Raw genomic sequence first — 24,467 nt, forward strand, 5'->3', positions numbered from 1 at the left:
TAGAGTGCACAGTGGCTAAGACTTCCCTTCCTTGCCCTGAGAGAGAAAGGATGCTCTGTTCTATAAAGTCCTGAGGGGCCTCGATGGGTCAACACTGCTCTATTAATACAGAATGGGATGACTCACCAGCTGTTGTTTCACTGCTTTCAGCAGACACATTGAAACATTTGCAAAATAGCAAAGGCTTCTGGATGGGAGGGGCCGTGGCTCACAATCCAGACCACCCAGCAGGCACCTCAGGTAATGGGCTTGCACCTGACCCAGGTAGAAATTCAACAACACATCAAGGGGTTGGCATGATCAGCCTGTGCCATTTGGGAAACCACAACACCCTCGTTTGCCTTCCCTATCACTTCCTTTTCCTCATTATTTTCCCCCTCCTCTTGTACGACCATAGATCTCTCTAAAAACCTATTCAGAAGGAGCTGTTAGATTAAATAAAGTAAAAACAAATCCAGTTAAAAGATAGCAAACGTTGCCTTGATATAAAATTTGCCTTGTAGAGCCCACAGCATGACCTACTTATGTGTTTGATTTTCATAGGCTCATAGAACATTGTCCACGAAGGTGGGAGCAGCACCCTCCTCAAGTTTTAAGTGCATACAAACCACTGGGGACCCTGGTGGAGGCGGGGATCCTGGGGAAGGGCCCAAGAATCTGCATTTTGGAAAAGCAGTAAGGGGATGGGCCACTCTCTGAGCAGCAAGTGTCTAGACTCAATGTTGTTCAACCATTTCCATTTCAAAACATATTTGTAAATTTGCCCAAGTTATATAGAAAATACAGTCTGAACAGATGATCAAAGTGGCAAAATTGTTCTCCTTAAAACCGCATTCCTTAATAAATACTTTGTTACAGAAAAGATGTGAGAATAGAGCATTGTACAGTATCCGTTTAAAAAAATGATTCTCCTCTCCTCTCCTTCCTACTGACATATGGTCCAACCTTGATCACTACTTTTGCTGATTTTCTACAGGACACCTACTCTCTATTTGGATCCAGTGTACTAACCTATAATTACCTCTCCTATAAAATGTGTTAACTGGGAGTGAAGTTTCTAGAAGGCACCTTGGCCCTGTGGCAGGGAGGGTCTGAATTGGGCTCTGCCGATTAGGAACTGAGAGACCTTGGACAAGTTGCTTAACCTCTCTCATCCTTAGTTTCTGCACCGAAAAGAGTGGGGTGGAGGAGGCCCCCCCCCCCAATTTTTTTTAATTTTTAAGTGGGAAAATAGGACTATGTACCTTACAGGATTATTGTAAGCTTTAAACAAGATAATGTATGCAAATTACTTACTACATTCATAAAGTAACATACATAAGCCATGTGAAGTACTCCATAAACCAAGCTTCAAAACAAACAAAACCCTGAAATTTACATTCAGAATTGCTAAAATGTTTTCCAGTAAACCATTTTGAAAGGAAATCTTTCCAAAACATTTCTCACCCCCACCTTGTGTAATGGTGTGTACCTAATCCAGTTTAGGTCTTTCCTCATGACTCAGGGTCCTTGTTTTGAACATGAGTGACTGCACTGTCCTGGAACACAAGATGACCTCAGTCAGGGGGATGATGATCTCTGGGGTTTCTAATATCCATCCCCCTGCCCCACCCCCCCGAGCACTCCCACAGCCTCTGTGCACACTTCCATAATAGCACTTACCACACAGAGGCAAAAATATCTGTTTACCTCCTTTCCCAGGGCAGGGGCCAGGTCCTGAGTAAGTGTTTGCTGTTGAATAAAGATCTCCTCAGGCCCCACTTAAAGGGTTGGATGTCAGGAACTCAGAAGCAAGGCTTGTGTTCCTTCATTCAGACACTTTAAAATGCCTCTGTATCCTCAGCCAAGGGCTAAAAGCTCGGCTCTATTTTATCTCTTAGAGATAGCCAAGGACAGAAATTGCGTTCCTCCTTAGAACCATGCAATGGTTTTCAATTACTACTGGGGCAAGAGGTTATTTACCCTTCTGGTCAATTGTAGCCCATTCCTTCTTCTTTGGTGCTCTGTTCTGCTTTCATTGGCAGCAAGTACATGGGAGCCAGACAGCCCTGAGTTCAAACTCTGATCTACAATTTGATAGCTGTTTTAATTTGGCTGAGGCACTTCAATTCTCTGCTCAGTTTCCAAATCTGTAAAATGGGGTAATAACACTCAGCATGCAGATTTGCTATGTGTATGGAAATGACAGCAGAGGTATTTCAAGATGTCTTCTTAGGGAAGAGTTTTGATAACGTGTGCTTTGATAATTGCACTGGGGTTAGGGGCAGGGGTGGGACTCTAAGAAGTTTCTCTGAGCAGTATTAGATGTCCATGAACCTGACTTGCAGGGAGCATGACCTATTAACAATCAGGCAGCTTTCTTTGCAGAGCACAGAGGTGAGCAGATACCAAGCTGCTCTGTATGACTGAGACTGGTAGTTACTTCTCAACAACCATTCTCTCCCCATACTTCACCCTTGTGTCCAGAACCCACTTTCCAAATCTATAGAATAAAGAATATTAGCTTTTATTATTAAGGTACAAGTTTGTAACTCAATCCTGGTGGATGAATTTAAAGGTAAATCTTCTGAAATATTTCTGGGAAATGTTTTCATTTCTGATGTTGGGGGTGGGGGGAGGCAGTTGGGTGGGCAGGGAATGAGGAGAAATGCTCCTCTTTTTATCTTTAATTATAATTGTTTGCAGATAATATTCCTGGAGCTATGGCAGCCATCATGTGACCATGAGGGACAACTCTGACAATGAAAAACCTACAGGCTATGGATGGCAAAGAGGAAAGGCAGAAAGAAAGTGCCTGAGTTGGGTGCTTGATGACATTGTTGTGCCTCTGAATTAACCAAGCCTGAAAGTGATACCTCCAGAGATAATAAATACTATTATTTAAGCGATATTTAGTTACATATTCTGTTACCTGTTTCCTTATTGTATATTCAGCATAAAATTAGGGAGGCTAAACCTTGGAGGTGGGAAGAGAAGGAGGCTTGATGATAGCACAGCAAAAGAGGACATTAGAGAAAAGCCACTTCTGTTGAGGATTTTAACTTTTATTGGATGGGCAGCGTAAGCCTCTGCTCCACTCTGGGAAGCTCCAGTAAATTCCACAGTGCTTACAAATACTTTTGGGGCTAGTGGATCGTTCTAGGGGATTTGAACAAAGGTTGAGATCTACATCAAGAATGACGCCTGATGAAAACAGAGACAGACCTGGGAGTAGCAGTACTTCTATGTTATGTAAAGGTTAGAGATCATATCTGTCAGGCATCTACAATGGTGCTTAGAATGTAGGACACATGCAATAAATGATAAATGCTATTATTATTTTACATCACCAGTATTATTATCTCAGCTCCTGATTGGTAGCCAGCAAGGAGGTAGAAATTAGATGCTTATGGGTAAGCCTGTACTTGGGGGCAGACCCAGCAGTAGGCTTTGAGAAGAAGTTCTGTGATGAAGGCTGTAGGAAGACAGCATGGGGCCAAGCATCACTTGGCTGCAGGCCTGGCAGGTGGGCAGTTGGCACCAGGGGCATCTAGCAGAGCTATGATGATCCTGCGGATGGAGCAAATGCTGGACCAGGGTCCAGGAGAGGGAAATGGGAATTTGTTCCATGGGCATAGAGTTTCAGTTATGCAAGATGAAGACGTTCAGGAGCTCTGTTGTACAGCAATGTGCATATAACACTACTGTGCTATCGACTTAAAAATGGCTAAGATGGTAATTTTTTGTTTTTTGTTTCTTACTACGAATTACTAGGACTAAGGCCTGCAATCATAACAGGCTCAACAGGAGCCTGACTTGTTTGGGTGGGCCTTCCTGAATTTTCCCTGATTAGAAAAGGATAGGTCCCAGATCCAGATTGAGACTGGTTCTCCACCTTCCATGTATAAGTCGAGTTTTTTTTTTTTTTTTAACATTTATTGATTTTTAAGACAGAGAGAGACAGAGCATGAACAGGGGAGGGGCAGAGAGAGAAGGAGACACAGAATCTGAAATGGGCTCCAGGCTCTGAGCTGTCAGCACAGAGCCCGGCGCGGGGCTTGAACTCACGGACCATGAGATCATGACCTGAGCTGAAGTTGGCCGCTTAACCGACTGAGCCACCCAGGCACCCCAAGTTTTAAACATACTGTATATAGGTGTGTGTGTGTGAGTCTCGAGAGTAGTATACATCCTGTGTGTGTGTGTACACATCTACACATAAAATCTCCTCTTTCTGTTTATGTGTGTACGTGTATCTCCTTATCTTACTTACCCTCTCATAAAGTGCCTTGAGTGCCAACCTAATTTACCCTGACAGCTATGGGGAGCCCTCAAAACTAGGGTCTTGCTTTGATCAGTGAGGTGTGACAGGATGGGCCATTGTGTATGTTTCTGCCTGCTTCCTTGCTCTTTTCCATTCTGCCGTAGGAATGGAGTGTTTCAAATAGGAGCTACCCCTGCAGCCTTGGTCCCAGAATGTGAAAACACATGGGGAGCAGAAGCAGAGCCTTCACTGATGTAGTGGTGAACATGTAATGGCAGAGTGAAGGACATTGGTTGTTACAAGCCAACTCAAGGAGTCATGTGTCACTGTGGTAAAACTGACTAATAAATCTGGGAAATCGCCCATTGCCAATGCACAGAATCAGGGGAAATCATAAGTCATTGTTTTTTTAAGCTACTACATTTTAGGGTCTTTGTAAGATAACAATAGATAGCTGGGGCATCCTATAAGGAAAGAATGTCAACCTGAACCAAGGCAAGGTCAGATGAGAGGAGATGAACTGAGAAGTATTAAAGAGGTGGTTAGAACTCTTTCAGTCACTAATGGTAGAACTTAACCAAAAAGTGGAATTTATTGGGTTAAGGTACTGAAAAGGATTCAGAACTAAAATGATGTCACAGGGTTCAGTTTCTCTGTATCTCTCGGCTCTACCTTCCCTTAGTTGAGTGATTCCCTGGACTCCGCACAGAGGATTCCAGTGACCTTGGGTATAGTACCTCTCGGTTTATGTCTTCCCTATTTCAAGTCCAGTAGAAAAATCTTCTTTCCTGATCATGCTACAAAAGTTTTGAGATCCACTTTGAATAGACTGGCTGGGATCATAGGTCCACCCCCAAGAAAATCCCTTTGGATGAGTGGAAATGGTGGGGGCTAGAGAAGAGAGTATATTGGTTATGGCTCCTTCTGTTAAAACTCAGGTTTTAATTTTTAAATTTTTTTTTTTTAGAGACAGAGAATGAGTGAGAGAGAGGGGCCAAGGGAGAGAGAGAGAATCTTAAGCAGGCTCCACACTCAGCACAGAGCCAGATGTGGGACTCAACCCCATGACCCTGGGATCATGACCTGAGCTGAAATCAAAGAGTCAGATGCTTAACTGACTGAGTCACCCAGGCACCCTTCAAACAGTTTTTTAAGAGGGGAATTTATTCATTCATATAACTAAAAAGAGAGATAGAAAAATTCATGGACTGTTTCAACTTTAGGTGCAGTTTAATTTAGAGCTAAAAGAACATCACCAGAATTCACCTCTTGACTTTTCAAAATTACCACCAGTCGAGACACTTGTTACTGGGGATTTTGAAAGCCAAGGAAAGGTGGGTTTGATGATCACAGGTTTCAATGGGTTTGAGGATAACAGGTTCCAATCAAATATATGGGGTTCTTCCTTTTAATCACTTTCTGCAGACCAACACAGCTATGATCTTGGTCTTGGTGAATGGTCATAGGTTAACGTGTAGTGAAGAGTTGGTGTTTAAGTTCATCATTGTTCCAACTGTCTGCAGAGACAAGATTGTAAAACGAATTCAGATTGCTTGAGTTTGGATCCTGACTCCCACACTGATTAGCTGTGTAACCTTGGGCAAGTCATTTAACCACTCAGTGTCTCAGTTCACTCATCTGTGAAATGGGAAATGGCATTATCTACATACCTTAAAGGGTTGTTATTAATAACACACGCAAATCACTTATAAGAGTGGTTAGAGCATGCTAAGTGCTTGATAAATGTTAATTATTATTCTCATTTCTACTGTAAACAAGTGACCACTAATGTAGACTTTTTTTCAGAATTATGACCATTTTAGATGGCAGGTGTTGACCTGGTTTAGATTTATCTCTTGGCAGTGAGTGACTGGAACTGTACCTGCTCATATTATGCATCAGAAAACATCCTGACAGAATTTTCCTGTGTATTTACACTGGCCCCAGCCATGGTCCCATCAATTACTGGACTGTAGATACCTTCCAAGAGAGATACCTCCCCTTTATTTGTACCTCTTTGGTATGAAAGGAAACCTTTCAAACCTAAGTAAAGTTCAATTAAAGGCCTAAAAGGGGACAAAATAAAGGTTTTTGAAAACTACTATACATTTTGCAATCCAGCGCTGAATAGTAAGGGCAGAATATTGTCCTCTATCTTTTTACCATCTTATTACATAATCTTGATTTTTTTTTTTTTGAGAAGCTTAGAAAATGGAAATTTCAAAGTAAGTGTGATATTAGCAATTCATAGGTTACTCAGCTTCTCCTGGCTATTTTTGTTTGGGTTGTTTTGTGTAGTTGCAGTTGATAGAACAATTGTTCTTGAGTCTGGAATTATCTTGGCTCTGGCTGCCTGCATTCCTAACTGCAATGTGTCCCTCTGTGAGAGTAGCAGGGATTAAGCTCTGTGGGCACATTAACCACAGCTTTCTCTCTCTGTTTTGGATGTTGTTACATAAGGCTTCATATTGACCTGAAAGGGGGAGGGGAGAGTGGCTAGGGTTGGGGAGACACTTAGATGACTTGAACTACTTCTTTAAATATATATTCAAGTTTATTTTGAGACAGACAGAGAGAGAGAGAGAGAGAGCACAAGTGGGGTAGGGGCAGAGAGAGAGGGAGAGAGAATTCCAAGCACGCTCTGCACTATCAGTGGAGAACCAGATGCAGAGCTCTAACCCATGAACTGCGAGATCGTGACCTGAGCTGAGATCAAGAGTCAGACACTTAACAGACTGAGCCACCCAGGCGCCCCCAATAACTTGGAATACTCTCAAAAGTGTTGGGATGTGTAACTTCCATGGGTTTTATCTCTAGGCTAAAGAGTGGTGGGGAGGGGTATGTGAATTTCACCTGATTGTTCTCCAAGTCAGCTTTAGTTAGCCAATAGATTTCTTGTACAAATACAAACATTTGCTGGACATATTCTTGAATCAAATTTCAGGGATGGCTTGGGAATCAGAAACCTCCTGGGTCATACTTTGTAGATCTAAATAGCTACCTGAGTCTAAGGTTTCTCCAGGGAAATTCAAGTTGTTTTTTGCCTACAGAAGTTTGATGTCCTAGATGAAGAAATAAAATAATGTTAAGTGTCCTATGATGCTCTGAATTTTAATTCAATTTAATATTTTTGGGTAGCCAGCAAGATTTATTGAGTACTCAGAGTATGAAGAAAATATTGATGTCTAATTTGAGTCTCAAAAGCTTGCATTTTGGATCCCTAAATTAATTGTAACACTTAATTATAATAATTATAATAGTTCATTAATTATAATAGTTTTATTAAGCAATTAAAATGTGCTGGGCATTGTACTGCTTACTTTAATGGTGTAGGTATTTGTATCTCTGCTTTATAATTTAACTAACTGAAACTTTGAAAGTTTAAGAAACTCTCCTGTGGTTACAAGTCTAGTGAAATATGGGAATCTGTCTGTTGTTAATCTATGTTCTTTTTGGTGGGGGGGTGGGGGGGTGGGAAGAGAGAGTAAGCAGTGGAGCAGGGCAGAGAGAGAGATGGAGAGAAAGAAACAGAGAGAATCCCAAGCAGGCTCCATGCTCAGCACAGAGCCACAACCCTGGGATCAAGACTTGAACCAAATTAAGAGTCAGATGCTCAATCAACTGAGCCACCTAAATCTGCCCCTAAATCTGTGTTCTTTCTAAGGCAGTGCTGTCCCATAGAACTTTCTGTGATGATGTTCTATATCTCTGTGGTCCAATGTGACAGCCACATTGTGGCTATTGAGCGTTTGAAGTGAGACTAGTATAACTGAGGAAATCAATTTTTTATTTTATTTAATTTTAATTAAAACTAAACTTTATTTATTTGTTTTGAGAAAGTGTGTGTGCAAGCGGAGGAGGGGCAGAGAGAGTGAGGGAGACAGAGAATCCCAAGCAGGCTCTCCTCAGCACGGAGCCTGATGCAGGGCTCATTCCCATGACCGCAAGATCACCACCTGAGCTGATATCAAGAGCCGACCGCTTAATCTACTGAGCTACCCAGGTATGCCTAAAATTAAACTTTAGTAGCCACATGTAGTGGCTGCACCAGACATCACATTGTCTGGTCTATGAACACTTGAACTACTGTGATCTCATGTGTAGTCCATTTAGATATCAAAGACATCAAATGTAAAGATGTAGTTGTAGAAAAAAAAATGTCATGGAAATCAAAGTCATTTATTATTATTATTTAAAAAATTTTTATTTGGGTAGAGTTGACCAAAGCAAAGTCACTTAAATTGCAGAATTCAAAGGGATGTGGACCTCAAAGTTAAATGACTCATAAAATTTAGGTAGGAAAAACTTCTTTTGGAAAATTTCTATTGTGCTCACTTCAGCAGCATATATACCAAAATTGGAAAATTTCTATTGTACGTTTTACTTGGTGATTATTAATATATTGGCAATGTTGATTATAAGGGGCAGAGCAATTTGAAAAAGGGAAAAATTTGTTCCTGGAACTGTACTCTTACTGCAAGATTCAGTTCTCTAGGCATTTTCCAATCTAGGGAATCACAAATTCCCCAAGTAGCAGGGACACAGGAATATGTTTATAATCAAACTAATTAATAAAACTGTTTTGATTTCTACTTTCAGGTGTCTTCTGCCTCCCGTCATCTGGTTTTTCATAAATGGCTTTAGAGCTGAATATTTACAAACTGGAGTCTTTAATGTTCAATATTCATAAATAGACTATGCTTCCAACAAACAGTGATATAAAAACAAAACATAAATGCCTACTTAACAGAACTCTAGATGATAGCCCTTCCTTGTCTGACTTCTGGATTTATGGTTCATCAGGCTAGGCTGTCTCCCAGAACTGCTAATTTGACTATAAAGTCTCTTTTCAGTAGAGACCAGTTTTCTTGCACTAGTTTAATTCTTTCTTTCTTAGTCGCCAGTCTACCTAAACTTTTCTTCTTTCTCTTTCAATTGATTACAACTTCACTGTCCTGTGGAAATCTCTTTGTTTACTGCTGTGGAAATCCAGGGGGGCCAGAACCGGGAACATGGCTCTCAGCAACGCTGGGTCCTGCAGCAGATGGGTAAACTGACCAGACCTTGCAGATGCCCTAACCTGAGGTTGGAACTACTCCTGCCCCCATCTCTCTGTGTGCCTACCCTCAGAAAAACAGATTACAAATGTGGGCACCAGAATCAGATTGCCTGGACCCGATCTCCTCCTGGCCAAGCAAGAGTTACTTAACATTTTTTGGCCTCACACTCTTCATCTATAAAACAGGATAAAAATAGTTTCTATCTGATAATAGTGTTGTGAGAATTAAATGAAAATAAGGGCTTAGCATGGTTCCTGGAACATGTGTCCACTCAATGATTATTGATCGTTATAATTATTGGTTATCATTATTCTTTAATGACCATAATCCCCTTCCTTAAGGTAATGTGACTTTTTTTTTATTAAAAAAATTTTTTTTAACGTTTATTTATTTTTGAGACAGCGAGAGACAGAGCATGAATAGGGGAGGGGCAGAGAGAGAGGGAGACACAGAATCTGAAACAGGCTCCAGGCTCTGAGCTGTCAGCACAGAGCCCGATGTGGGGCTCGAACTCATGGCCTGTGAGATCATGACCTGAGCCGAAGTCGGACACTTAACCGACTGAGCCACCCAGGCGCCCCGGTAATGTGACTTTTTTGTAACATGAAGAAATACACTCTTCAGTTTTATTACACCAAAGGTTTTATGGATTCCCCTCTAGTTGGTCAGTTTCATGTTTTTTCTCTACTCAAGTTTATGTATTTTTTCAACCATCCAACCTTCATTGAAGCCCCATGATGTGCCAGGTACCATCTTAGAGATGGGGACAGAATGTTGAGGGAGACACATTTCCTCCAGATGCTCATGTTTACTGGAGAAGATAACACAGAAGCAGATCCCAAATGTAGTATTCATTCAAAGAAGTCACTTTCCAGTAAGTATTGTTTTATCAAAACAACTTCCAGCAGGGATTGGCGCAATTGTTCTTTGTTTTCTGGTGGAGGGAGGGGCTGATGGATGTTAATAATAGGCCAGATATACCAGACATTCCATCCACTGGAGTTCCAGTGGTTTAATAAAGTCATTCATACCCTGACGTGAATGAACTATTTCTTATCTGAGATGATAACTGAGAAAGTGAAAATTGTGGCTCAGGGGTGATTTGGTGGCCTAAAGCATTTGAGAGAGAGCAGAGCTGGTGTGCTGAGCAGAGTGGGAGCCTCCAGAAAATAAGAAAGCCTATGAAGAACTGGCTACCCATGGAAAAAGTCAGAACACTCAGCTCCTAGTCCCTCTGCCAATTATGATTATTTACCAACTCTGGATTTCTCATTTGTGAAATAATGAGAAATAGAAATGATGCTGCTAGGCTGGATAGATGATCTCACAGACCCAGAACTATGCCTGTACGAGGACCCTAGAGATCATCCAGTCCAACCTGTTTCTTTTTTAAATTTTTTAAAAGTTTATTTATTTATTTTGAGAGAGTGCCCAAGTGGGGAAGGAGGAGAGAAAGAGAGAGAGAGGGAGGGAGGGAGGGAGGGAGAGAGAGAAAGGGCATGCATGTGTGAGCAGGGGAAGAGAGAATCCCCTCCCACCATCAGTGCAGAGCCAGACATAGGGCTCAAGCTCAGGAACCTTGAGGTCATCACCTGAGCCGAAATCAAGAGTAGGATGCTTAACTGATTGAGCCATCCAGGTGCCCCCAATCTGCTTCTCTTACAGGTAAAGAACTTGTGACTTAAGAGACGTCAGATAACTTGCTCAAGGACACACAGCTTGTTATTTAGAGAATCAGCAAGTCATTAAACTTCTGAGACAGTGCTCATCTCTAGGGTATCATTTGGTTCTATAGGTAGGATACTGTAAACTTATAACTAAGGGCCAGGATCATGACCTTAAGACATGATGAGGTACTTACGTATATTCTGAATCGTTGAGTTACGCTTTTTATAATTACCATATGCTCACTACAATGTTAACATTAAGTTTATTTTATTATATTCTGATGATTTAAGAATGATATTGGAAGTATAGTGTGTCTGTCTTAGGCCTATGGGCCCATTACTATAAAATGAAGTCACTACCTTTTCATGTATGAGTGCTCACTGGCCAGACACCAGCCCCCCTCTAGTTGTCCCCAGTTGTTTCTGAGAGTTTCTCAAGTCCTTCCTCTCTGACTTCTCAATGTACTGCCACAGTGCTGTATCTGCTGCTACTGACTTTTGAACCAGAGCCTCAGGCTCCACCTGCCCCAGAAAGAGACGGAGATGATCATTTCAACCATGCAGTGTTCTCAGGGGGATTAGAGATGATTTATGAACATGCCTAGCATGTAGTAGGTGTTCAGTAAATGTAAACTCTTGTTATTATTTTAGATTTCGCTACCACCAGAGTTTTCAAGACCACTGCTAGATGGTTGGGTTGATGAATTTCAATGTCATTTTCTTCAATTTTCTGTATTTGCTCTTTGCTTTAGGTGCTCTTACAGAGTAGTGAAATAGTCACATGATTATGAGGGAAGGAAGGAGATCATTCACTGATTCATTTACTCGTTTAAAAACATGCATGAAATTCAATTATTCTAGGCTGGGGGACACAGATATGTACAAGCTATTTCAAGGGTTTACAGGTGATTGAGAGAGATAAGACTCTACACAAATCACAGCAATGCAAAACGGCCGGTAAATTCTTCTTTCAGAGAGGAAGATATCACTCTTGGCTGGAAAGATAGTAACAACTAACATTAATGTAACAATTTTAAAGCACTTCCACATGCATTTTGGAACTTGATTCTCACAAAAACCCTGTGATTCAGAACCCTCATTTGCAGATGAGAAGACAGTTCAGGGAAAATAGAGTGACTTACCTATACTTGCTCTGGTATGAAGTCAGCCCTAGGGTCTGACTGTTCAGATTCTGAAGATCCCTCCACTGCATCATCCTAGGAAAGCTTCACGGAGAAGGTGACTTTGTGGACTGAGTATTTAAAGGCGGACCAATTTTGACAGGTGGAGACAAGGCGAGGGCTTTCTAGGTTAAATCAAACAGCACAGATATGAAGGCGGGAAAGGTTGAGACATACTTTGGAAAGTGTGAGTAGAATATGTTAGCTGAACCATTAGCTATTTGTAGGGGAGTCAGAGATTTAAAAAACAAAAAGTGCACTGCACTGGGGCTGGATGACACAATCTGAATCAGCAGACTGAGGAGTTTAGAAATGATTTGACAGAAGTGATGGAGGGGAAGGAGTGTGCTGAATACAGAAAGAATTAAGAAGATCTGGAGAGGTGAGTCAGATTATTGTGGAGAGGATGGAGGGGGCAGGGGGCCAATTAGGAGGCGTTAAGGTAGGCTTATGGGAGGCAAGGCAAGAAGAGCCAGATCCAAGAAGCATTGACTAGCATATTAACATGATGACTAGGTGTGGGAGTTGAGAGAGACGCAGGGAGGAAAGATGCCTCTTAGCTTTGAATGGAGTCCCTGCAAGAAGGTGATGCCTTTATCAGTGGTGGCGTATTTGCAGAAGGAGCTGATTGAGAAGGGAAAGCCATGAGCTCCCTTTCGGATTAGCTGTGCTTGTGTTGCAGTCTGTGTATCGCCACCTGACTGTCCACTGAGAAGGTGGGTGGTGAGTCAGAGGAAGAAGGAGAGTGTGAGTGACCACCCAGGCAGAGGGCTCTTCCTTCCTGAGTCTGCTCTGCTCCCCCCCCCCCATTGTGTCTGATGACAACAATGCCTGCTATGTGGTAAACACTCAAAATACCTTTGGAAAAGAAAATCATTTAAAAGAAGACTTGTCGGGGCGCCTGGGTGGCGCAGTCGGTTGAGCGTCCGGCTTCAGCCAGGTCACGATCTCGCGGTCCGTGAGTTCGAGCCCCGCGTCAGGCTCTGGGCTGATGGCTCGGAGCCTGGAGCCTGTTTCTGATTCTGTGTCTCCCTCTCTCTCTGCCCCTCCCCCGTTCATGCTCTGTCTCTCTCTGTCCCAAAAATAAATAAACGTTGAAAAAAAAATTTAAAAAAAAAAAAAGACTTGTCAGGAAAAGTTCTAGGGCAAAGGAGAAAACTAGAGTGAGGGAAAAGAGGAGACAGTGCTAGCAATGGGAAGCACCAAATTTGAGTCACTGGCTCTAGTAATTTCCCAGAGATTAAGTGCTCCAAGGCCTGGTGGGAGCTGTAAGTGGTAGGGACCTGGTGGAATTAAGAATATGGAGAGATTCTGGGGCCAGAGTATTGATGTTTAAGTTGCTATGGGTAATGGCAAAGAGTAAAAATGACTGAGTTAGACCCAGGCAAGAGAGGCCCCTGCTCTGGACTCTGTCTTTTAGAGGACCTCACTCTGGCTCTCTTCTGCCCCCCTCCCTGCACTACCTCGTCCATGGGGCCAAGGGGTCATGCTCACTGGAACCTGTGCTTCTAGATCCAGCCCTGGGTAACAGGTCCCTGGGATTCCCTGCTCAAATGGCCAAACCTGCTTCCAGGGCCTCCCCAGGCCTCTATCCTGGGTCTGCCTTCATGTGGGTACACAATGCCACTACTTTGCACACTCCAGGCCTGAGCAATAGCCCAGGGCCATCTCTCTAGGTAGGTAGGGGGATGTAAATAAAGCTTTGGGGGTGAGTGGCAGAACTTGAACTTTGTGGGTAGGGGTATGCACAAATGTTCTTAAGGTCTGCTCCAGTGTAGGATGGAACCAGGACATGGAAAAGAAGGGAAACAAAAATTGGGTGGGGGGCTGGCTTCCAGCCCGCCTTGCATCACCACATTCTGAAGCAGAAGTCCAAGAAATCGAGAAATTTAAGTTTAAACTTTAAATTCAGGCTTCTAGGTTGTAAAGAAAGTGCACATGCCAATATCAAGTGTTAGAATATATTTTATTTTATATAAGTTTGTAAGCTTGACTTATAACTTCTAAATATTTAGATATGTGATATACAGACCTCCATTTGTGATCCTACCCTCATATGTTAGGAGTCTTCAGAATCAGCAGGTTATAAAGATCTCTCTGCTGTGAGCCTTGAGCTTCCTTCCCCTTTCTTGACAACCACCACACTTTTTGGGTGAAAACTTGTTTTATTGTCCGTCTCCTCTGATAGACATGAAGCTGTGTAGAGGCAGAAACCAGGCTGTCTTGTTTACAAATATATCCTAGTGTTAGTGCAATGACTGACACATAGTATGTGCTCATGACTCATGTTTAAAGTTCTAAAATGATGAAAGATTAGGGCGCCTGGGTGGCTCAGTTGGTTAAGCATCTGACTTCGGCTCAGGTCACGATCTTATAGTTTGTGAGTTCGAGCCCCGTTTCGGGCTCTGTGCTGACACCTCAGAGCCTGAAGCCTGCTTCAGATTCTGTATCTCCCTCTCTCTCTGCCCCTCCCCTGCTCACACTCTGCTTCTCTCTCTCTCAAAAATAAATAAACATTTAGGAAAAATAAAATGATGAAAGACTTACTTAATGACAGCAAGTAGGGTGAAGAGAAATGATGGAAGGGGGTAAAGTTATCTTTAAAGAAAATGTCTTGATAAATCATGATAGAAATAGAATGGCAGTCTAGATGTTTCTCTTCCAGTCAGGGAGTCTGGCAAGCACACACATCTATTGCCTTAAGAACTAGAGTTGAAGTAGTTTTTTCATTCTAAATTTTAGGTGTTTGTTGTTGTTTCCCTTCGATGAGTAGCTGCATTAGGATCAGATACTATAAAGTGAGGGCCTGGAATTCTCAAGTGATTGATTCACTGAAGTGCATTTAAAAATACAAATTAAAGGGGCGCCTGGGTGGCTCAGTCGGTTAAGCGTCCGACTTCGGCTCAGGTCATGGTCTCTCAGTTCATGAGTTCCAGCCCGGCATCGGGCTCTGTGCTGACAGCTCAGAGCCCGGAGCCCGCTTCAGATTCTGTGTCTCCCTCCCTCTCTGCCCCTCCCCCCTTCACGCTCTGTCTCTCTCTCAAAAATAAATAAACATTAAAAAAAAAATACAATTTGACATTTAAAAACGAAGGAAAAAACACAGCCTTTTAGTTTTCCTTGAAAAACTGAAGCTTTGGCAAGATTGGCCCACAGTGGTCTGAAGCCTTTAAATGGGCCTGTGCTTATCAACGGGCCACATCCCACCACTCAAAGCTCAAATGCCACGGACATTGTAAGGCTTCTGAATTCATGACCTCTGGACCATGGGATCTTTAAGGCCTTTATACTTTCAAAAAAGTCTTTTAATTTGTTTAGGGTTATATATCTACCAACCTTTGAATGACCTTAGTGTCATTTGAATTGTACTATAATATCGTATATCTGCTTATATCTGCCATTGATTCTGAAACGGATTAATTCACATATAATCAGAGAAACCCAACTGCTCCAGAAAGCAACTTTCTGTTAGAGTTATTGTACAAATTTCCTTTAATCATTCCTCCGATGACGCTAAGGGGAGATGCTAGCTTGAAGGAGAGTCTGCAGATCAGAATTTGACGGCTCCCTGAGAGCTGAGAAGATTGTGTGTGGCGGTGGAACAAGAGGTGCTGGGGACACGGAAATACACAAGTGCCAGAGTGAAGGTTGCAGAACTGGGCTTGGGAGGATGATGAAGAAACCGAAAGACGACGCTAAAGTGCTAATTTGTTCAAGTATTTATTGAGTATTCACGACGTGTCAAGCCCTGTTTTGAAGCGAGGAATTCAGCAGTAAACCAACAAAAGTCCCTGCTCTCATTGAGCTTAATTCCAGTGCGGTAAGCCAGGTAGCACACACGTAAACACATACATCCCATATGTATGTTTCGGATGGAAATAACTGCTATTTATAAAACCAAAGCAGAGCAAAGGGGCAGCAAATGAGAGTGGCTGCTATTCCAGGAGACCCCGAAGAATCAAGGAAGCGAAGCAGAAACCATCGATCGGTTTCTAATTTCCTAGGCTGCTGAGTGCGAGGTGCACCTCCCAGGAAACCCCGCCCCCTCCCTCCCATAGGGCGCAAGGTGCCATCTCCTGGCGAGCTCCTCCCACTTGCCCGCCCAGAGGCGGCCTTGGGGGCGGGGCATGACGCCCAGGGGCAAGGAGCGCGCTGCACCGAAAGCCGCGCGGATAGGGTTCCCGGCATTCATCCCGTTCTATCAAGGCCAGAAGAATTACCCCCGCTGTACCTGGCATGCTGGGAACTGTAGTTTCCGCCCGCAGCCCGGCGTGTCGGAGGAAGTAAAAGCCGTTCAATCGGCTCCATTGCTGCCACATGACTTGCATCCTCGAGGGGCTGTGGGGAGGCCTTGCTGGGGGTAGGGGCGGGGATCATCCCCAGAACGGTCCGGCAAGCGTCCAGGCTGGTGGCCGCCCCGGTCACGTGACCTCAGCTTGCCGGGCGCGCGCGACTCCTCACCGCCATTCCCTCCCCGCCCAGCCCGGCAGTCGGCCTGCGCCTCCCCCGGCGCTGCTGCCACCTCGCGCTCGGAGGCGTCACGGAACGTGCTCTCCTCTCCCCCTCCCCCTCCCATCCCCTCCCGCCCTCCCCCACCTCCCCCTCCCGCGCCGAGACTCGCCGCCGCCGCCGCAGCCGCAGGAGTAGCCGCCGCCGGAGCCGCGCGCAGCCATGGCCGAGAACCCGGGCTTGGAGAACCACCGCATCAAGAGCTTTAAGAACAAGGGCCGCGATGTGGAAGTGAGTGTGCTTCCGCGGTCTGGGCCCTCCCGGCTCACCCGGCTGGCCGCGCCGGCCCCTCGGCGGCGGGGAGGGGCGGGGGGCCGGCGCCGGGCTGGTTCTCGCCGGCTCGCGGTGGGTCGGAGTTGGCCGCCGCCTCTAGTCACCGCGGCCCCGGCTGGGCGGAGCGGGCGACGGGACCGCGGGCCGGGCTGCACCCGCCCTCTGGAGCTGCCGGCGCGGGGACCGGGAAATGCCGGGGTTTTCGGCCCCGTCACGCGGGCGCGGCCTGCTGTCGGCGAGGAAGGGATGTGGAGCTGAGGCGGGGTCCGCGGGCCGGCGCCTCGCGGCCGGGGATGCTGCCACCCTGGTCCGTCGACCGCACCGCGGAGGGGGCGGCCGCGACTCGCGCCGGCTGCCCGTGCAGCCTCCCTCCCGGCACGGCCCCCTCGGTGCCTCCCGCGCTGCCGCACATGGAGCCGGCGCTGTGCCGGTCCCCGCGCATATCTTGTGCGAGCGGGGCCCAGGCGGGCGGTGGCGGCCCGCAGAGGGGGGTGGGGACCAGCCGGGTAACTGACTTGTTTGAGGGTGGTGGATGGGGGAGGGTAGGATGCGCCAGGACCATTTTCTCATATTCCAGTGTTGTCCTTTGGACCGGTCGTGCTGAGCTGTTCTAGCTCATACTCCTCTTACTGCTGGCATTTGGAGCAAGCTGGAGGTGGACAATAGTTTACCATCTATTGTGTTGAGGCTTTGGAAGAGACGTTGTTTCGACCTCCGCTCACAGGACCTGTTTTCTTAGCCTTTCTTGTAGTGGGATTGTGCACAGGATAATAATTTCTTTGACATGCTTTACAGAAATAAATCGGATACATAGGTTCATACGGCCTTGTATATCTCTCTTGCTTCAAGCTGGTAGAATTTCCAAGTGGTTGCAAAACTGTAAACATCGTGGTCACTTAGTTCGTTGCTACACAGCATGTTGCCATTGTCTCATTAAGGTGACATTAGCAGGTACTATTTGCAAACTCGGCTTACTGAGGCAGCGCTAGAGGTCTCTCTGCAGCTACTGAAAGCATTGTAGTATACTGCACAAACTTCCCTGGAACTCTGACCTCTGGATTTGTTAGGGAGAACGTGGTTTTAAGTCCACAGCTTCCTTTTCTAATACTAGGGGACATGATTCGCAGTTTTGTAATTCTTGATAAAGGGCCAAGGTGAGGAAGATGTGCGCATTTTATCCTGTCTTAGAGAACGTGGTGGGGAAACATTCAGCGTTCTGTTTTGTAGAGAAACACAAAACTCAGGCCATTTTTCAGAGCTACAAAATTAAAACTAACTGGAACAAACCTAAGGAAATTCTGTGGAGTTCCCGTTTGAATAAGACAAATAAAGGTCATCTATCTCTACCCTGGTCATGGTTAAATTTCTTCTGTGGGAAATACTTGTAAGCAAAAGTGAAACTTAGGAATAGCAACAAGAAATTTTGGAACTGCCTCCTTAATTGGTCCACTTGATGATAGGAGTTAATTTTGAACTTTTTCCGTCTTTCTTGAAGCTTACCACTATTATAAAGCAAAACTTACTAGTTTGAAAAATGACCATGTTGTTTGTACAGAAGAACTAACAACATTGTTTCTTCTCTTGGATATTGGTGCAGGTTTTTGTTTTCTTTTTTGCCTATATTATTATCTGGGCACTCAGTGCTACCTAGTAAGGACTCCTGCACATAATAGGTGCACAGTAAATATTTGCTGATCATCAGAATGTAATTAATGACTTCCAGATGCATGAAAAAGAGGCATGGTTACTCAGCCTTCGGCCTGAAAATATTGGTCACATTATTACATTTCCCAGGATACGTTAGAGTAAGGCATGACATAGCAGACATTCAAATGATAGGTCTATGCGGCAGACACTATACTGGGAGCTTCATGACACTTAATTCCTTATAACGTCATATGAACTAGTTATAGCATTATCCCCACTTTACAGGAGGAAAGTACTTTAGATGAGGAAATATGAGAGTGCTTACGTAGCGTGTACAAGGTCACAAAGTGGGTATGAGCATTCCTTCACCAATTGTTGGATGTCTGACAATGTTAGGTCTTGGGTATACAAAAGAGAATAAAATTCAGTCTGTACCTCAAGGAGTTTACAGTTCAGTGGGAATAATGGTAAAGTAAACTGATGATTACAATGCAGTACATCAATAAGTATATTTTGAGAAGATTCTAACTTGAGGCTGAGCAGTCAAGGGAGATGTTATGGTTGATTCATAGTGGATGAATTGGAGTAAACTAATCCTGAAAGATGAAGGAAAGTTGGCCTGGCAAAATGCAGGAAAAGGGAGGGCAAAACGAAGGGGCTTTGTAGGCTTGTGGGAGGAATAGTTGAACGGTAGTTGAAGAGTCCTGACAGAATGCAGTAGAATTGCTGGGGATGTGACTGACGGGTTAACTGATCAGGGATCAAACCTGGTAAGTGCCTTTGTTGTGGACTTAGGTACAACCAAGACTAGATGCTGGTTCTAATTTAGTTTTATCCATTAGAAACTGTGTTAAATCAGAAACTTACACTACAGCTTAGCTTTGTGACTAAGTAGTTGTGATTATCAGGCTGTTTCAAAACAGTGAGATGTGCTCTGATGTGATATTCCTACCTTTTCACATATAGGATAGATGAAAGATAAAACTTTGTAAAGTGTACAACCAGCTGATACACAAATAAGATGCTAGGTACAAGTATAAAATACACATTTTCTAAGGGAGTAAGTTATACCTGTTCCGCTAACAGGAAGTTGTGAGTGGGGAGAGGGCTGAGGAGGAGAGCAATTTCATAGTCATTCAGTCGGGAATGGCTTTACAGAAAAGAGGTTGGTGGATTTTATAGGAAGTATGTGCTGAACTTGAACAGGGAGCAAAAGAAATTAGTGAATAAAGACCCAGGTGAGAAAGAAGAGCAATTAGATTAGGGAGTGAAGAGATGAGACTTCCAGATGGCCCATGGTGGTCTGAGACTATATTTGCGGCAAAGAGTTACTTGGACAGTTCCTTATAGATCTGAAGGAGTTTATTCCAGAATAAAGTGAGAAGGTACAACATGATTAGAGCAGTGGAATAAGATGACTGGCAGTAATATTTAGAATTAGTTCTGGAGGAATAATGCTCTTACCCTGTATGTCAAGAGGAATTTTCAAAAAAAATCAAGATTGGCAGGGGCGCCTGGGTGGCTCAGTTGGTTAAGCGTCCGACTTCGGCTCAGGTTATGATCTCACGGTCCATGAGTTCAAGCCCCTCATCCAGCTCTGTGCTGACAGCTCAGAGTCTGGAGCCTATTTCAGATTCTGTGTCTCCCTCTCTGTTTGACCCTCCCCTGTTCATGCTCTGTCTCTCTCTGTCTCAAAAATAAATAAAGGTTAAAAAAATTAAAAAAAATAAATTAAAAAAAATCAAGATTGGGGATGGAATGAGGATTTGAACTTCCTCCTCCTGTTCCTTTCTCTTCCTCTTCTGTGGAAAGCTCATAGTGGAGAAAGGGGATGAAAGTTATCTTGAGGTCTACAGATACAGATAGGGGAGGAGTAATTATTCCAGATAGCAGTTTGGAGCTTGGGTAGGGGGAATGGATTTCGTAGCTAAAACTAGGGAGTACATTGTAAAAAGGAAACTTAATTTATCTTCATTTGGTCTGGAATGGGTGTTGTTGTTGTTGTTGTTGTTTTTTTTAAATTGTTAATGTTTACTTTTGAGAGAGAGAGAGCACGAGCAGGGAAGGGGCAGAGAGTGAGGGAGACAAAGAATCTGAAGCAGGTGAGCTGTCAGCACAGAGCCTGATGCGGGGCTGGGACTCACCAACCGTGAGATTATGACCTGAGCCAAAATCAGATGCCCAACCGACTGAGCCATCCAGGTGCCCCTGGAATGGGTATTTTAATACCAGACCTTTTTATAGAAGACATTGTTCTTAGGCTTTTTTTCCCTTTTAAAAAAGTATTTAAAACTTTTCAAATATACTTACAGAAAAGTGCATGAAATGGAAACGTTCCATTTAATGAGTACTTATAAATCAAACACTCTGGTAAATGCCACTCAAGTCAACTTTGCTTTTTCTTGCTCCTGTATACCTCAAGAATGTAATATTTTTATCAGTAACAATAACTAATAACAATTATTTTTAAAATCTTAACACTTACTGTTTGCAGTTTACCTGTACCAAGTATTTTGTATGGATTAGTTTTCACAACGATCCAGTGAAGTATATACTATTATTATCCATATTTACTGCTGAGGAAACTTGAGACGTACGATTCGTAAGTAACTAGCCCTAAGTCATCAGGGGTGGCAGGACCTGGACTTACAGTGAAGCAGATGACATGAAAGCCAGAACTCTTGCTCACTGTACTGTCTTCCCACTGCAAGGAACCTCAGACCTGAATTGTAGGAAATAACCTCTGAAAGTTAATTAATGAGGAAAGTATTTAGGAAATCTTGGCTATATCCTAGAAATTCCTGATTTGGTACTTTGAAACCTTGCTAATAAAAATTTTTGATATCTTATCTATCATTTAATTTATTTGCTTTTTTTTTCTTTGTACTCTTGCAAAGTTTCCTTATTAGTGAGGAACTAGTTAGTCAGTTTCACCAAAAAATAACCCATATCCTTGGACTTAACACTTAAAACTTATGTTTAAGTTTCTAATACTGAGGGTAATATATATTTTCTCATCCGCAAATTTGACCAGCATTACCAAACTCACTCTGTCTCTCTGGAGCCTCTATTGGTAAGTGCTACTACCGAATTGCTCAAGCTTAAAATCTCCTGGACTCCTCCCTTCTCTTCCCTTTTCCTATTAGTCAGTTATCTGAAGAGCCCTCCTATTTTTGCCTTTGATGCCAACCTTACTACAGCTGCCCTAGTTTGGGCCACTGTTATTCTCACCTGTGTAAGTATGATCGTGCACCTGGTTTCCCTGTCACCACCAGTATCTTCCCTTCCATTGTATCTTGTGAGTTGGTCTTTCTGAAATCCTTTTGTGTTACTTTCTTGGTAAGATCATTGCCGTTGCCTTCAGGATAAAATTAAAAGTCCTTAAGATGCCACACATAGTTCCTTAGGTCTCTTTTGTGCCAGCTGTGGTCACATGTTTGAGATGGTGGAGTGACCAGTGTGATTTCTTCTCCGTGCCTTTGCACAGGTTATTCTCTTCTGTACATACCTTCTTTTGCTGTTTACTGGGGCTCACTCTGGCAAACTCTTTCCTCACTCAGACTCCTTTCTATATATCTCTGGAACACCAAGATTGTAATTCTGCCGCACATGTCATCCTACTTCAAAAAAAACCTTTCAGAAGTTCTCCGTAGGGCCTTTCCTGACTCACCAATAACGTGAGTACTATCAGTCCCTAGGGTTTTTCTTCTCTCTAATGCTTTTTCCTAAGTGAATTTTCCTTTACCTCTTTGGGTTAAATTGCTGTGGCTACAACAAGTTCTCTGCATGTGGGCTCTGTAAGCCCACTGAAGGTAAAGACCTTGGACTGTGAGTTGTCACGTAGTGACCAGTATATAAAATTTAAGGAATATTCTGAGAAGAGAGACTAGATAGCATATCTGAAAAACGTCTATATTTGGGAGTGAAACTAACAATATTATCCTAAGATGCCAATATTCCTTCTGGTGTTGACACCATGGCATTGATACTGTTGCCTAGCCCTCCTTTGCCAGCCTCTTCTGTTATAATGTATTTCTGCAACATGAACTAATTCATACTTGAATGCTAAAGAAGAATGATGTTAGTTAATGCAGAATTCATGTTGGTTCATATTTGATTTCGGAGTTGATTTTTCACCAGCATGTTAACTGTTTCACGCTCCCAAGTAACAGCAATCGAACATAAACACGTGAAGTACAGACACAGTTGAACACAGCAAGTCGGAGAGTATGCACATTGCCCCTTCCCCCATATTCTGCCTCTAGACTCCATAGGTTAACTATGTTCTGTCTTAAGTGCTTATTGCCCTACCCTTCTTGATGTAGTTCCCTCTTTTTTCTTAATTTTACAGAACATGAAGTTTTTCAGGAATCGACATATCATAGAGCAGATAGGTTATACTTCTCTTTTCTTGAATTCACTAACGGGGTGCACAGTCTCCCCTCGTCCTTCTGCCTGAATGATTTCTCCTTTTTGGTGGATTTTGCCAAGTCTTCTTCCTACCTATTGACTGCAGGCACGTCTTGGGATTTTGTCTGTGACTCTCTTCTCTATTGACTGCTTTTCTTGCCCACATCAAGCATCTCCCTTAGTTTTAACTATCACTTCAGTGTGGGGGACTTAAATGTGTCTTAGGCATCTGCTGGAAATTAATCACATGAGCATCACATCAGCTTCTTAAGCTCAAAGTGTTTAAAGCTATGTTCTGCCTTTTTTTTCTTTTCTCTGTTTATGGCATCATCACCCTCACTGTGACCTGAACTTGAAACTTGAGAGGCTTCTTGGACTCCTTCCTCATCTTCCACATTCAGTCAGATGCCAGTCATGTAGCTTGAATCTCTGTGCTGTTTCTGGATTTTGGCCCTGCCTCTGTATTCACTGCCTCCAGCCGACTTTAAGCCTTAATACTTATCATCTGGCAATTTAAGAATTGCCCCCAAAGTGATTGATGTTCTTTCTCCAGTTCATGAGATCTTTCAGTGAGTCTCATACCTGATTATTTTTTCCAGGTTCAGCTTTTCCTTCCTCTCTCCTTCCCTGCCCCTTCAAGCTCTAGCAACACTGAGCGTCTTATATGCTTATACATAATCTGGAATCCCGCCCTCCCCTGCTTGCCAATGCTATTTCTATTCTCAGGGCTATCCTGCTGACTGGAATATCCTTCCCTGCCTCCTGTTGCCTGACTAATTCCTACCCCTCTTTAAATGCTCAACTCTGGGTTTAGCTCTTATCAGAAATCTTCTGAATCTCCCCCATCTTCCCAGGTTGAGTTAGGTACCATTCTTCACTCCTGAATATATCTTTCTCATATGCAGTTATGGTTAATATATTTCAATTATGGTTTATCTCTTTCTCCAACTAGATTGTGAGCTTTTTGAGCACATAGACTGTATATTTCCTTTGCCTACATCTTAGTGCAGTGGCTGGAACAGAGTAAGCACTAAAACATTTCTTGAATGAATGTATCCATACTAGGTACTACAAACACAATAATTTTCTTAAAATACGTTTTTGAACTGAAACTTTTATTTTTTATTTTTTATTATTTTTTTTAATGTTTAGTTTTGAGAGAGACAAAGCGTGAGCAGGCAAGGGGCAGAGAGAGAGAGAGAGACACAGAATCCAAAACAGGCTCCAGGCTCTGAGCTGTCGGCACAGAGCCCTTCGTGAGGCTTGAACTCATGAACCACGGGATCATGACCTGAGTCGAAGTCAGATGCTCAACCGACTGAGCCACCCAGGCGCCCCTGAACTGAAACTTTTAATCTTTTGTGCCTTTTCCTGTTGCTTTCTAAATCAAGTTCAAACTTTTTATTATGATAGGTAAAGTGTTGGGAGATTGAGAGACCTGCATAGTTAAATAATTTTTAAATTTTTCTTACTTTAA

At 43.3% G+C, this 24,467-nt stretch overlaps 1 protein-coding gene across 1 annotated transcript in view; it reads left to right on the forward strand.

Moving 5' to 3' along the window:
- The first annotated feature begins 16,293 nt into the window (after positions 1–16,293).
- KPNA3 (karyopherin subunit alpha 3) overlaps positions 16,294–24,467 on the forward strand; it is a 100,299-nt gene continuing 92,125 nt past the window's right edge. Inside the window, exon 1 of the mRNA XM_043578359.1 lies at positions 16,294–16,891. Within this exon, the coding sequence (XP_043434294.1) occupies positions 16,823–16,891 (69 nt within the window). The 5' untranslated portion in view covers positions 16,294–16,822. The remainder of the gene's footprint in view (positions 16,892–24,467) is intronic.

This window comes from Prionailurus bengalensis, chromosome A1, assembly GCF_016509475.1.
Source record: "Prionailurus bengalensis isolate Pbe53 chromosome A1, Fcat_Pben_1.1_paternal_pri, whole genome shotgun sequence".
Taxonomy (NCBI): Eukaryota; Metazoa; Chordata; class Mammalia; order Carnivora; family Felidae; genus Prionailurus; species Prionailurus bengalensis.